Genomic DNA, 15,997 nt, shown 5'->3' on the forward strand with positions numbered 1-15,997 from the left:
TTGAAAACATGTAATACTAGCCTTAAATATTTTTTCATTTTAAATTTAGCAACTAGATACACTAGTATGTTGAGTAGCACAAAGCAGTCAGGATGTACTGGCCAGTTCAGATGGGCTTGTTAGGGATGTGGTGGGATGTGATATTGTAAACGTGTAAATGGTTATATACAGCCCCCCACACCCATGCCCTCAGTGCTGCTGCCTCTGATACAGGCAGAGCCGGTACGCATGGGGAGCTGTCTTTTAAGCTGCCTCTCCCTCCTCCCCTCCACCGCCATGTGTAAACATGTAACTGCTGAAAATTTCAGAGGTTTTATTGACTAAAATAAACACATTTTAACATCCCTAGGATTTGTAGCAACTTTGCATTCCCCAAAGCAGCATAAAGTGGACAGTGTATACGGTACTCTGATTTTCCCGTATTACTTAACCTCTAGATATGGTGCAACAGGTTGGTTGGATGTTTTTAAAGAAGTATTTAGTATTAATAGGCTTTTATGCCATTATTTTTTATAATGGAAAGCTTATTTACTATTTAAAGTGTTAGAATTTACTAATAATAATCTTCATAGACTTCCATGAAGATTTGTTCTCTTGCTAAATGATTTATTGCTAAGGAAAATGAAGCCAACCTGCCTTTAGGGAGATGGTAATCCATCTTGCTGACAGTTGCAATAATGGAAGAGGATGATGGCAGTACACATCTTTGAGCTTATGGATTTCTATATAACACTCACCCTGTATTTAAGATTGTAATGTACAGAGGGAATGCTGCCTGTATATAGGCCCAAGGTACAAAAGCAGGATTAGCAGTGACATAACATCACATGAAAACAAACAAGGGGGAAATTAAACTGGCAACTTTGAAAGAGACTATCCCGAGTGTAATGTATGTTAGGAAAAGTTTGCAGGACCGTGGATTGTCTCTGTATAGATAGCCAGAATCTTAGCAGCCCTCGATAAACTTGTTAAAATGCCACATACAAACCACAGCCCTTTCTTCCATTCTATAGCGATCTGACACTAAACATCTGATCAACTTTAAAAAAGTTTGTTTTTATAAACAAACCTCAATGAAATTAATAGGCTGCAGGTTTGTTTGTTTTTGTTTGTTTGTTTGTAAGGAAGTACTGCTTCATTCAAAACTCAGTCAACCTGTGGAACTCATTGCCAGGGGATTTGAAGGCCAAAACTAGAGGAGGGTCCAGCACATACCTATATAAATTCATGGAGGGTAGGTCCATCAATGACTATTAGCCAAGATGATCAGGAATGTAACCCTGTGCTTTGACTGCCAAAAGGTGGGACTGGCCAATAGGATGGATCATGCACTAAGGGCCCAGTCTTGTTTCCTCTGAAACATTTAGCACTGGCTACTGTTGGAAGAATGGATACTGGGCTAGATAGACCCAGGCCTACTGCTCTGACCCAGTATGGCCAGTCCTGTGTTCTTACGTGTGGGAAGAGGAGAATGAATAAGAGGCATCTTATGGCCAATGCACTGGGGCCTGGGCCTCTGGGTTCCATTCCCTGCTCTGCCACTCACTGTGTGCTCTAGCAGAGTCGCATCACCTCTCTGGCTCAGTTTCCCGGCAGTACAATGGGATCAGCAGTATTGACCATGCTCGTCAGCCACCAAGGCACCATCTGCTCCTTGGCAGCGCTCGCTCGCTGGGTACTGGGGATGTGAGATGAACTAGGAGAGGCTGCTACATCTCTCACTACCATTGCCACAAACGGGGAGGGAGCTATGCTACTTCCAGCCTTTATATATCAGACAGTCATTGAAAAGGGTGCACAGGCTTGTCCCTCCTCTCCCCCTATGCAGGACCTACAGCTCTCTGGGCTGCAATGGGGCAGAAACACAATGGCTCACAGCCAACATCCCTTCTAGGTGAAAGGTGGGAGGCAGAGGTCAGTGGTCCAGCCAGATGATCAGGTTTACCGGCCTCTTCTTGATAAATGAGTGGGGTAGCGGTCACTAAGGCAGGAGATCATCCTGTGCCAATGGCTCATAAGCCCCGGGTCTAATGCACTTACTAGGAGCTAGTACCATAAAAGGATGGGTCTCCATACCTGACCGGTCCCTTCATGCCATCTGAGCCTTTTGGCAAGCACTGTGCCCTGAGCTTTTCTGTGGGATGTGTGGGTGTCTATTCCTGGGTCCTCTGGGTTAGGCTGGTGGGTCAGACCAGCCAGCTGTCAGTGTCTGGCAAGCAAAGCAAGGCCCAACATGTGACTGTGGGCACTTCACCCCGTGCGTCGACCCCAAAGGAGCTGTGCAGCACTCACTGCTGCAGCCCCTTAGGCCTATTTCTCAAAGCCTAGGGCAGCAGTAAAACCACACGGGAGGGGGCTGACCCTGCCGAGAAAAGCAGCCAGCTAATGCCATGTTCCTTCCAACTGCCCCATCCCTTTGGTGGGCTGAGAGCTACTGGCTTAGAACCTCGCCCCTTTCCATGTTGTGTAAAGACAAGCAGCTGTGTTCCTTCTTTGACCTCAGCTGTTCCAGTGTGGCTGCTGGGTTGAAGGGCCTCCCAATCAGCAGCTAGACACACAACACTGGCTTGCTGAGGCCCTCCAGTGGCCAGGATCTAGCATTGCCTAGGTGCGACTACTGAAATGCTCAGCTGAGTGAGGCTCTTGGGGGCAGGGGAAGGAGGCTGGATTATCATAGACCTGCCCCAAAAAAAGACCATCCCAGCCCCTTCTGAGCTGCAGCCTGCACTGGCCACATGCAGGAGCACCCCCCGCCCCCCTGGCCTGCTCCTGTTTAATCGGTTAACTGGTTAGCTAAGCATAATGTTTAACCGGTTAAGTAAATAAACGAGATTTTCTGTTCCTAATCACAAGCAAATTAATTCTAAAAAGTTTGGGTAAAAATATTAAGATTAATTTCTTTTACTAAAACAAAGAGTTTAGCAGGGAAAAGCAATGCACCTTCTCCTAAAAGATTGTAAGCATCTGTTTAAGCAAATAAGCATTACATTTAGCTTCGGGGGTAGCCGAGTTACTGTACAGGATAAACTTAAACATCTGAAGAAGTGAGCTATGCCCACGAAAGCTCATGATACCATCTGCATGTTTTTGTTAGTCTTTACAGTGCTACCAGACTATTTGTTGGTTTTTAAGTTTATTTAGGATAAAGTTAGTAATGCACCTCAAGTAAAAAATGAATGTCTATGCAATAATTGCAGAAGTATAGCTTGTGTTACAAAATACTTCAGGGTTTCCCAACCTATGGGTCAGGACCCAATTGCATTTCAAAAGGGTCGCCAAGTGTCTCCCCAGGTGGCTCTGCCCTCTCTCTCCTCCCCCGTTTTTCAATTGCCTTGGGTCACCAAGTCTTTCTCAATTGTCAAAATGGGTCCCCATCTGGAAAAGGTTGGGAACCGCTGAAATACTTGGTCCCTATTACATTGTAAACACACTAAGTTAATGTGTATTAAATTTGGGTTACTGAAAACAAAGAAAAAACCTTAAGTAACTCGCTGTTTAAGGTTACATCTTAGCTATTTCCTAGGAGAGCCATGTCCAACTAGGGATGTGAACTGATTAACCAGTGGGAGCTGGAACAGCAGGGTGCTGCTATAGCACCACTGGGGCCCATTGTGAGTGGGAGGCACGCCAGCCGGCTAGAACAGCCCTTATCAGTGGCGGGCTTGGCCTGAGCACGCTGCAAGCAGAGGTTGCCCAGTGTCTGTGGGTCCGTCCATCTGTCTGTGAGTCCATTTGTTCAAGAACTCCTAAAACTAAGAGCTAGGACCATCAACTTGGGTATGCAGCTTCCTGTTATATCTACACATGGGCATCCTTGGTCTAAGCCAGTGTTTCTCAATCAGTGGTACAAGGACCCTTAGGGGGACTTGACAGAAGTCTGGGGGGTACATCAACACAACTGAAATTTGGAGAAAACAATGCTTGTGTTAAGTTTTACAGCAATTTATCATTTTTGTACTTTTTACATCCAAAAATTTCATGGCCTGCCTGGCTACAATTAAGTTGTTTAAACAAATGTGTTGCAATGGTAGAAAAGAAATTGTCTCTGAAAACTGTAAGTTCTGGGGGTACTTTTTTTTTTAAAGAAAAGGGGTACTTTATAAAAAAAAAATTGAGAAACACTGGTTAAACCTGTAACCACCAGGAAAAAAACCCCTGGTTGTGCTTGAATGAGTGACTCCTGCCAGAGTCCTCGTTAAGGTGGGGGCAGAGGTTGATCTCAGCTAAGCTTATTCCCTTGAATGTAGGCATTTTCATTGGTTTTTTTTTCTTTAAAATGTTTTTCTCTTAAAAATAAATCTGCCCCCTTAGAGTGGCGGGGTAACGTCAAGGAGACAGCAATGTGTAACACCGGCTTGTCTAAACAGTCAAGCGTGCTGGGCATTATGGTGTAGGCCAGGGGTGTCCAAACTTTTTTCAAAGAGGGCCAGATTTGATGAAGTGAACATGCGTGAGGGCCGACTATTTTGCCTGACATTCTTTGAACCATTAAAATTAAATGAAAATTCACTATTTTATGCAAAGTTTATTGCAAACGGCACACTTTTCATTTCGTCACATGGATGACAAATCTAAACAGGTGTTAAATCACTCTGCCTTTCATATCTGAAGGCCAGATGAAAAAAAAAATCCAGGAAGCTGAAATATATGTCAGGAACATTGTAAAGTACATTACATATTATTGGTAATAAAGGTTGTCTGTCAACTTTTAAGTTCAAAAATATGAACAGGAACATAACACCAAGTATACATGTTGTGTCCAAATATATTTATAACTGATTTAGACCAACTGACATTAACTGAGATTTTACAATGTATTCATCTCAATACATATGGATTCGTTGGGGGCCATAAAAGATAGATATTGCCAAATTACCTGGGGGGCCGTATTAAACCGGAACACGGGCCGCAATTGGCCCACGAGCCGGACTTTGGACATGCCTGCTGTAGGCAGACACTGCTGTTTCAAAAAACCATAGTCAGGTGAGGGAAGAAAGAGCCGCGTGGGTCTCCACTCGAGAGAGGAGACATCTGAGGAGCCAGGAACCCACAGTGGGTTCCCTTCAGGGGCCATGGAGGGGGCAGAACTAATGCAGTAGTCTTGCCCAGTGACTCTTCCTTTGAAAGGCGGTGTTAAATTCTGAGGGAAATCGTCCTCATATGGAATCTCAAAGTATTTGCAAACTCAGTAAGCCCCACACTAACCACAGGAAGTGGGTGTTATCTCCTTCATCTGAGAAGTAAATGAAGGCTGGAAAGTTAGGGGAGCTACACAAGCCCATGAGACCCCTGGCCTCCAATTCCTAATCACCCACTTTAACCCATATCGCTGCCTCTGCCTGTGGTTTACTGTTAGGTATGCCTGAGTAATGTAGGCAAGGGAAGGCAACTAACTGCCTTCCCAAAACTGCTATGCGCTCTGCCAGCTGCCTGGGAAGATGGGGGGGGGGGTCCAGCACAGCTGCCCCAGATGCTCTGGTCACCTGCAAGGGTGGGGCCATGTCACTCACTGGGGCTGGGGGCGGTAAGTATGAGGAGGTTGCAGAAGGGGCAGGGCCTGTAGCTTTCCTTCCCTCGCTGGGCCTTCATACCCCCCTCCTGCAGGTATGTCCATGCTGCCAATAAGACTGTATTCCGGTGCAGCATGAGTTATGGGCAAAGTTGATTGCCTAGTAGCAGTGTATTTATAATCAGCCAGGAGTCATTGGCAGGGGGCTCTCTCTATGCAGACCACCTCTCTCGGTCACAGGGCAATAACTGACCTAATCACTGTATCTGATAAGTAAATTAAGGCTCAAAAGTTAGGGGAACGGCACTCGCTGACCATATAACGTAAGTTTTCTATTTGTGTTCTCCCTGAGCCGTTCTGACAGCCGCTAACCTTTGCAAACGTACTTTAAAGACAGAAGTATCAGGAGAAAAAAGTTGCTGCCACATTTTCCTCTTAAATAGCTTCCAGAGTGGACAAACTGGTTCTGTCTATAAAGCAGCCCAGCAGACGTGCACTTCCTTGTTACTTGAGGCTTTGCACTAGCACAGCTGACTCTTGGCAGCTCATCTGTAAGTGCTAACATCATAGACAGCACACCTTTTTAAAATAAATCCTAGCAGCTGCAGCAGTGCTGCATGAACTTAAGAGTTGATTTCTCCCAATCATTAAGTTATGAAAGACTCCAAGAACACCTGCGTCTCTGGAACCATCACTAGGATTAAAATAGTGATAGAAATGTAGCCGTGTTAGTCTGGTGTAGCTGAAACAAAAAACAGGACTATGTAGCACTTTAAAAAAGTGCTACATAGTCCTGTTTTGTTTTAGGATTAAAATATGCTTGTAAAAGTTAGGGACTCACTCCCAGGCCTGATCACAACTCATCTGTATCCCACATGCTTGATAGTTCAATTGCCCTTGTTTTCAAAACAGCTTGAAACCCAAGCTCCAAGGGCTGGGGCGGGTGGGAAGGGAGGGTCTGGTGGCAAGCAAGTTGGCGAGCTCCAGCTGCCCCCAGTGGCCTCCATGAATATCGTGTTCCTCCTCTCTACCCCTCCCCCCTTTTCCATTTTATGGAAAACAGTTCCCTTCCAGGGACTCCCCGTTTTCCTGGCACAACCAAACCCTGACCTTGCTTTAATTTAAAATAAGAGGAAGCAGCATACCAAATTTGTGGGAGGTTGTAGAATCTCCATCACTGGAGGTATTTAAGAGCAGGTTAGACAGACACCTGTCAGGGATGATTTAGACCATGGGTTCCCAAACTGGGGGCATGAAGAAATTCCAGGGGGGGGGCACACGAGGGAACCCAGCCTTCCCTCCTCCCCCTATCAAGTTTTGCTGCCCCGGTCAGTTCCCCTTTTTTTTTTTTTTTGCTCAAAAGGTTTTGCTGCTATTTTGGAGGGCAGGAAGGCATGAGGGTTTTTCAAAAATCGAAAAAGGGGGCGTGATGCCAAAAAGTTTGGGAACCACTGATCTAGACAGTGCTTAGTCCTGCCACGAGGGCAGGGGACTGGACTTGATCTTTCAAGATCCCTTCCAGTTCTAGTGTTCTATGATTTTATGAAATTTGGTTGCTCTTACCATTTAGGAGTTCTTGAACAAATTCTCTTGCAGACAGACAAACGAATTCACAGACACACTGTAGGCATATGTCTACACTGCAGAGCTTTTCCGGGATATCAGAGGTATCCTGAAAATGCTATGCAGTGTCCAAGAAACATGTCCACTTTTTTGGAACGGCTTCTGAAAAAGCAGACCTGTTCTTTCAGCCTCCCTCTATTCCTCATTGTAGGAGGAAGAAGGGATATTCCGAAAGACGAGGCTTTTCCAAAATTTGGCCCCGTGTAGATGGGCCAAATTTCGGAAAAGTCTCTTCTGAAAAAAGGCTGAAAAAGATACTCAAGTTGTGGTTCGCAATTCATGTAACTTTTTCTGACTTCTTTGCAGTCTAGACATACAGGCGGTCCCCGGGTTACATGGATCCGACTTACATCGGATCCCTACTTACAAACGGGGTGAGGCAACCCCGCACTAGCTGCGCCCCCCTCCCCCAGCAGACCACTGAGACGTGGAGCGGCTTTTCTCAGCAGACACCTCAGCTTGAGAATAAAGGACTGAGGGAAGTGAGGTGTGGGAGAATAAAACTGAGCTCTGGAGAAATGTTTGGCTAGAGTTTCCCCTACAATATGTACCAGTTCCGACTTACATACAAATTCAACTTAAGAACAAACCTACAGTCCCTATCTTGTACGTAACCCGGGGACTTCCTATCGTTTCCTATATTCTGGAAACAATACTTGCTCAGCTGTGTCAGCAATGACTTCTTCCCTGGCTGTTGGTACCAACCTGCTAGTGCCAGCTCTCCTTCACCACTCACATATGCTGCATAAGCCATGTGCTGGAGAGCTGGGAGTGCAGGACTACATCTATCCGTATGTACTGGGTTCATGCCCCATTCACACCAAAGTGAATTGGGTTATCCTGACAATACTGTAATGGGGAGATTCAACAGCAATTATACATTTTAGAAGGCTCAGAAACAAAACATACCTGGAGACTACAGAGGTCAGAAAAGGATAGCTAGTTCTGTTTTGCAAATGTGCTAACTTTCAAAAAACAACTAAAATCATCAATATTGGGGAAAGAGGCATTTCAAGCTAGAGAGGCCAAGTCTGAAAGGAGATGAGACAAGAAGACACATATGGTCCGGCGTGCTGCTGGCCAGCCGAGTCATTTAAAATTGAAGAGGCAAAAAAAATCTCTGGAATCAACATAACTAGAATATGCCAAAATAGCTTTATTTTGTATCCTGCAAGAAAAGAACTTAAGCGAGGACAGATGCAACGGTGACAAAAATAAGTACAGGCACTGGACGACACTGATATGATACTCAAGTGAGAAAAAAAAACTTTAAATGTGTTTTTATTTAAAATAGTAACTAACTGCTTAGCCCTTCATCCACATTAACAGCTAAGTTTCAAGCAGACCTGTACATCCTTCAAATTTAGAAAAAGAGACCCAGAAAATTTAGGAAGGTGAGTGATTTTAAAAGCTCCGAACTGTACCAGGAACTGAAGGAATGGACAATATAATCCCCTTTCTCAAAAGATTCAAAGTACGTGTGTCGGCTTGAGATTCGGGTTCTTCCTGCTTTAGATATCTGTGGATAAGGAGCTGCCTGTGGAATTAATTTCACTTTAAAGAACAAACATACCTAAAGGTTTTAAGAACATTTTGGTTCAAGGCTATGGAACGAGTTCAGCAGAGCTTAAACATTTTGGTAACTTTAGCTTTGTTGTACTTCGGACATCAGATTCAATACAGTTGAAGAGAGCTTTCTGCTTGAGAGCAGATTTTTCAAAGTCCTCTAAAACCCACCAGTGCACTTGGGTTGTTTTGAAAATAACTATATATTCAGTAGAAGTATTGAAACAGTCAACACACTATCCACAAAGACAAGAGCCTTAAGAACTTGACTGGAGTATGAGATCAGTGCCCATAAAGGCAAAGACTGCATACAACCAAATAGTATTATCATGTTTCCCATTAAGGCTTCACACTCCACAAATCTATTTGATTCTTCACCAGGATAAACAAAGTGACAGCAAAACAAAATAACTTCCTGAAATCTACTGATTCGTAAGTCTCAGAACACTACTTCTGCCCAATTGCCTTAAATTTCAAGATTAATTTGAGCTCCCTGAACTCTATTTTTTCTGGCATCCTAATGATAAAGGTATTGTAACAAGAGTAATGAGAAACACATACACATATGCTAATAGGGTTGTCATCTCATTTTGCTTTAGAGGGAGTTATGCATCCCAAATTCAGACAACTAGAAGAGGCAAGGCGTGTAATGAGAAATTGGATGAAGTTTTGAAAGGCTGAAAAGCCCCCAGCATATGTTGTATCCTTTGCACCAGGGCCATGCCAGCACTGGTAGCTTAAACAATAGGAAATATTGCTTTGGACACACATCTGTGCCAGCTGTCTTTCTTGCCAGTTCACACAGTTGGGTCATTCACCTGGGACTTCATTCTGACCCTGTCTTCTCCCCTGGGGAAGGGGAGGGAACGCATCTTGCAACGGAGCAAGATGTACTTTTTGGCTGTTGTTTAAGTGCAAATATCTGCATCTGAGTCTGATGAACTGTAAAGGAATTCCTAACACTATACAGGCAGATGCAAAATTATTTGATTCACTCAATTTCTGATGAAAAATACCCTGGGATATTTTTATTGCACTGAAAGGACACCACATTTACTTTACATTTGCAAAAAGATAATAATCCCTTATGTTGATAGGGCACCTATCATGCCAAATCAAGTGCTTTTCCAAACTCTTCAAACAGAGGTTGCTCCACTCTCCACTAACATACTATTCTCAGTTTCCACACATTTGATAGAGATTTATTGACAGTAAATGGCAGGGAATATATGGAGGCAGAAGTATTTACCTGAGTAAGCATTTGGCAAGGACATTATTGCCAAGATCCTGTTCTGTAAAAAATGCAAAGGAATCTTTAGAGACCAAAAGTAGTCAGGGTTTTAGATTTATAAAAAAAACAGGAAATTCACTGTGGTGGTAAAAATATGCTGCATGCGTCTATAACAGTATCTCAAAAAGGAAATTAGATGTTATTTACTCTTAAAGTGAAATATTGTTCTCCTCCCACTGAAGAATTCTAAAAAAGGAGCATTCCATATAAAAGTAGGTCTTTATGGAAGATATAAAAAAGCACTTAGGCAGCTACAGTGAACTGCATAGAGAGCTGCTATTAGTCATAGTTTAAACAAGATGAATTTAGAAAAAGAAACCTGGTTAGACCCCAGAGAAAATCTACGTGCTCTAGAGTCAAATGCAGAGAGATTACAGCTGGTTCAGCAGCAAAGTTTTTATGCTGTTCGGTGCCAATCCTAAAGCTGTAAGATGATAGTATAAGCAGAATTTTTAAAAGTTTAAAATACATTTAAAACACTTGGTAGAAAAATGAATTTCAGAGTGATTAAATTAGAAACCAAACCTTCTTCTGTACAGAAAGTTAATTTTCACACTCAATAGTCATTAAAATCCCACTGCCAACTATAGTGACTTACAACTCTTACTAATGAATGTGATATTTTCCCTTTCATTCCTCCACTCTGATCTTAAAACAGACAAGACTCAATCTGGAAAGAAGGTAATTTCAGAAAATGGATTCCCTCCAGTTGCATTTGTAAACCTGTCTCAAGCCCAAACACCAGTTTCCTTCTTTCAGTGCTAACTCCCTGGAGCAAAAGCCAAGAGATATGATTAATCTTAACTAGCAAATCTAATCTAAAAAAACCAAAACTATGAACCTAAACAGTAGGTTGGGAATTCAACCTATACCTAAAACCAATGGAACCAAACTTCCCAGAAAAGATAGCTTTTCTCTAATTTATAAGTCCTTCTGCTGAAACATGTAGAATTTTGAGCACTTAGATTTTTCATTCCAAAAGTTGCACAATATTTTATAGGTTTATAGACTCAGACATCATGTGTCCTAGAATTTCATATATAATCATCCTGTTTTAATTAATCACCGTCTATGGCTTGGATATATAACAGCTCTGGATGAGGAGCTGCGCTTAGGTCAACAGAAACTGAAAGCTGATGGTGAGACATTTGGCCTACAGTGCTTTAAGATCTATGCATAAAGTGTTTGACTTGGTATCCTTGAACATGGAGTGTTTTGGATTAGAGAGGAAAGCAAATACCGAAGGCTGGGAGAATTAAAAGATTGCCATGATAAAGGAATAGCAGAAAACCCAGATGTGCTCATTCCATTAAGGGTTAGTATCCACTCAGGTAGCTAGTATTGCATAGCGCCCACGTTCCTGAGATCTCAATGAAGGAGGTATAGAAGAGATTACTTGCAAGAGAACCTGGTTCTTTCAAGACAAGGTTAAAAAACAAAAGGATGTTTGAAAAACGGTACTGGAGTATTTGTAATAAAGGTCATGTTCCACACTCAGTTCAGACAGTTGTCCCAAACTGGCTTATATCCAATTTCTGATCTTCCAGATCATCTTCACTGAGAGAGAAGTCATTGATCTTTGATATCTGGTTGGTGATGCAGTTTGACTCCTGGAACTCATCATGAATCGGAGAACTAGAATCACTGTGTGTCTCTGGAAAGGTACTTAACTTTTCCCCTTCTGCCATGTAAGACAGGAGATTGTCCAGGATGGGTCGGCTTCTGCAGATCTTAGTCAGAAGATGACTCCTGTGTTTCAGCTGTACAATTAAGTCATCTTTCTTCTGGATCACATTCAACAGCTTCTGAATTGTCTCCTCAGATGACAGCAGTTTCTGCTCCAAAGCCGTAATTTCTCTTAGAAGAATACAGAAGAAAAATAGTCTCAAAACAAGGCTACTAGAATGTAACAATGGACACAACTACTGTTCTTCACAGGACAGCTATGTTTGCCCTCATCCCATAAAGGATTTTTTTGTTTTAAAAAACAGTGATTATCAGGGCTTGACAAATTGGTGAATCTACTCACCTGTGGAGAGTAGATTTCAGCCGGTCACCCCGTTCACTGGTGGCACGCGCATGTGCAATGCGGGTCTTGCACATGCATGGTGCGGGGCTGGCAGTAGATTTCGCCACTGTTTGTCAATCCCTGCTTATTACTTTCTATAAGACGACTTTGTTTCTTATAATGTTGCCAAACTTTAACCTGTGAAGCTGAAATTTTCCATGCTGGCCGACTGTCCCTTGGATTGATTTTTTTCAAAAATTTCAATTAAAATAGTTCAGCCATTTTAGATAAGGAGATAGGGGAAAATACATTGTTTTGCCCATGTTCAAGTTTTTTACAACCACGTAATTAAGACGCTCTAGCGCCTCCCCTATACTCTGCAAAGGGATATGCAATTTTGCAAGGAAGTTCAATTGGTGCCAGGGATGTGTGCTTTGCTGTAACTGTAAATATTTGCCTACATATGGCAAGTTATAAGCCAATAATAATTGCAGTTTGCACATGCTCAGGAGAGGTTTGTTAGAAGCTGACAGCTGAATTCACTAAAGATTTCACCTGTACCGAGTATTACATGCTCCATATTACATGCTCCACCCATGGCTGCTGGAGCCCAGCAGAACTTTTCCCAACCTGGCACCTTAGTTGGACCACCACAGTCCAGAATATGCAGACACTTCTCTTTTCGCTGTTATCCTGCTAGCATCAAGGTGGTGGCAGAAGAAGCCTTACTCATTCCTTTGTATGTGAGGAACCAAGGTAGGACACACCCTGGAAGCACAAGGGAACAGGGAGATAAGCGGATATGTATGTAAAATGGGGGAGAATAGAAGCCCATGGGGACAGAAGGGCCTGTAATCAATATATTCTCCTCTGGAACCTAGAACTGAACCCAGGATTCCTAAATCCCAAAATTATTCTGTTGTCAACAATCCCACTAGCACAATGTTTCCCAAATGGTGTTCTGCAGAACCCCGGGGTTCCAGAAGTGAAAATAAGGGTTCAGTGAGAAAATTCCATTACAGTAACATTTTATGATTTAAAAAAAATAATATTTAAGCATTTATGAATTTCACTGAAAACAATTTATTTGTGTTTGCCACGATAAGTGTCCTTGTGTAATGCCAGCTTAGCCAGAAAGTGGTGCATATTAGTTTTATTTTTGTTCATGTTAAATGTGATTTTTGTTTTTAAATACGTGCAATTAAACTAAATATTGATCTCATGACCTCATTTAGCATTTGTTTATTATTATACTTACTTATTTGTGGTCTATTTTTTCAGCTTCATATATAAGACTGTTATTAGGTGTTCCGCAAAATTATTTTGAGTTTAAAAGGGTTCTGTGGCCAAAAAAATTTGGGAAACACTGCACTAACAAAACTGATCTCTCTTCCCCTCTAATCGGTTCACATACAGAATAAACTGCCTACTAATGCTACCAGATGTTCACTTAAATCAAATGATAAAAGTATAGATTTCTATCTAAAGGGTCTGGCCCTGCTAGTGATATATGTGATGGACAATATAGTTCACAGGATAACAATTGCTCTTATAAAATGTAAGAAAATACATTAAAAACCTCCAAGATTTCAAAGAAAAGCACTGAAAAGTTAAGAAATACCAGAATTAAAGAACACATGAACACACACTGTTTTCTTCAGAAACCATGTTTTCATTTAATATGCAGGATGCATCCTGATCAGAAAATCATGCATCACAAGAGGACTGAATTAGAATTGCACAGGCAACCTTAGGGTTGGTATTGCTTATCTTTTCAGTACTTGACTTTGCAACCTTTACTATAAAACAACATGGGCACAATTTTCCCATACTCAAGAGGAGCAAAACTGTTTTAAATGAAACTTTCCAAAACAATTTCAGCATGAGTTAGAGACCAGGCCTGGAAAACTTCATGACAGGCTATAGTTTGGGAAAGTAACAAGCAACTGAAAATGTGGGCTCCTAATGAAAATGTTAAACACCCTGAACCTAAGAAGTCATATTTGTATTTTGATAACACGGTCTTATGGCTTCTGAGAGACTAACCAAAATATATACAATCATGAGCTTTTGTGGGCAAGTCCCACATCATCAGATGAACTGGAATGGAAATAACTAAAACCAAGATATAACAGCAGAAGTACCACCTGTCAATTGTAGGACCTGTGTTAATGAGGCTAATTTAGTGGGCTGGCTGTATCCCTACATTGCTTTTGATGTGGAAATGCAGACGTTCATGCTAGGCAAGAATGTGATTTTTGTTAAGAGTCGAATTAGTCCCTGTAAACCTCACTGCACAAGTGATAAGAGATGTTTCAGAATAGCGCCTTATTTGGAAAAATCAATTGATTACGCTATTTCGAAATAACATCGGAATAAGCTAGGCAATGTGCACAGCACAAATTGCCTGGCTGATTTCCAGGTAAGGGGGCTGTGTCGACGCACCCTGAAGGGGCCACCTGTTGTTTTTAAAGTTACAGCCCAAGGCCGCTCCCCCCTCTCAGATCCCCCCCAGGGGAAGGAGGCAGAAGGCCTAGGCGCCCCCCCCCCAAAGAAGAGGCGGAGCCCGGCTGCTAGGACCAGTCTGCATTTTCCTGCCCTGCTAACCCTGGGGCACCGCTGCATTGCACCACCCCACGCGTGGGGCGAGGCGGGGGGGGGGGTCTCAGCCCTGCCACGCGCTACCTGTCCTTGGCCGCCTCCAACTCGCGCAGCGCCACGCGCAACTCGCCGTCCTTGCGGATGAGGCTCTCGGCCTGGCCGCGCACCGTGCGCTCTGCAGCGCCCAGCCGCCGCTCCAGCTCCGCCACGCGCCCGTGCAGCGCCGCCAGGTGCGCGTTGGCCTCGCGGATCTGCACGGCCGGCGGCGCCGACATGCCGCCCGGCCCGACCCCTTGGCGCGGCTGCGGGCTCCCGGAACGGGGGCGGCGCGTGGAAAGCCCCGCCCCAGCCGGCCCACGCCGCCCCGGGAGCCATGGGGCCGGGCTGTGGGCCCGCTGCGGCAGGGCGTGCTTGGGGGCGGGCGGAGCGGATCTTGGGAAAAGGCCGGGTGCTTGGGGGCGCCCCAAGAAGTGGGGTGCTTCCAGGGGAGGATGACGGGGAGCGATCATTTGAAAGAGACTTAAAAAAAAATCTTTTGCCTCATTTTCTCTCGCTTGTAGCATAGTTAGGCGGTCCGAGGAGGGGTATACTCGCTCTTTGTGACTGGGTTTGCAAAGCAATGCGTGGGAAAGGAGGAAAGAGCTTCTGTTTTACCTTCGTTAAAAAAAATTATTTCTTTTCCATAAAGCTTTTTCGCAGAGCTAGACACGCGCTTGCTGCAACGAGACAGACAGTCCCCTTCCCAGACAGCAGTTTTAGCAGACAAAAAAAACCTCCCACACACCCCACGCCTGAGCACAGCTGTACTAAAACGCATGCAGACGCCACAGAAGAGCTAGTGGCCTCTCTGATGAGACCCATTAAAAAGCCCTTTACAAACCAGGTGGTCTCGTGCTCTCAAATTCTCTCTTGGTAGAGCCTCAAGAGATTTTGTAAAAAAGCAAACCCAAGCAGACCTCGGATAGGACTCAGACTGTGCTCTAAAAGTCTCTCTTCATCCAGGACAATTAAATAAAAAAAAGCGATGACTGTGAAGCGTGGATGCTGTAGCCTCCTGCACAGAGCATGCACAATCCTCTGTAGTAAAGGACTAAATCTTCAGTCCAGCCTATGGTTAATTGCCCCAGTCAGATAAATTACTTAATTTTCCAAATTCATTTTCTAACAGACCCCAGCCTGCCACTTTGTGCTGGTGTCAAGACCCCTACTGGGTCCTTTACTAGCCATTCACCCTAACTAGCCTTTCCCCAGCCTGCCCTCTGCACACGAGAGCCACAGCTCGGCCTTCGAACCAGCTGGGACTTGGTGGGCGGATCCTTTCGTAGCCCCGCCCCTGCTCTTGGCGCACCGCAGCGTGACCGCTCTGGGTGGGGGTGGAGGGGGCGGATCCTTTCGTAGC

At 43.9% G+C, this 15,997-nt stretch overlaps 1 protein-coding gene across 1 annotated transcript; it reads right to left on the reverse strand.

Moving 5' to 3' along the window:
- Window positions 1-8,268: 8,268 nt before the first annotated feature.
- VMAC (vimentin type intermediate filament associated coiled-coil protein) lies at window positions 8,269-14,947 on the reverse strand. Its single transcript, XM_075902978.2, has 2 exons — window positions 14,683-14,947; window positions 8,269-11,846 (listed from the first exon to the last, which is right to left on the reverse strand). The coding sequence occupies exons 1-2, from the start codon at window positions 14,871-14,873 to the stop codon at window positions 11,489-11,491; spliced, it is 549 nt and encodes a 182-aa protein (XP_075759093.1). The 5' UTR covers window positions 14,874-14,947; the 3' UTR covers window positions 8,269-11,488.
- Between the last annotated feature and the right edge of the window lie 1,050 nt (window positions 14,948-15,997).

The sequence above is a fragment of the Pelodiscus sinensis genome, chromosome 32 (genome assembly GCF_052426305.1).
Source record: "Pelodiscus sinensis isolate ZL-2025 chromosome 32, ASM5242630v1, whole genome shotgun sequence".
Lineage (NCBI taxonomy): Eukaryota > Metazoa > Chordata > Testudines > Trionychidae > Pelodiscus > Pelodiscus sinensis.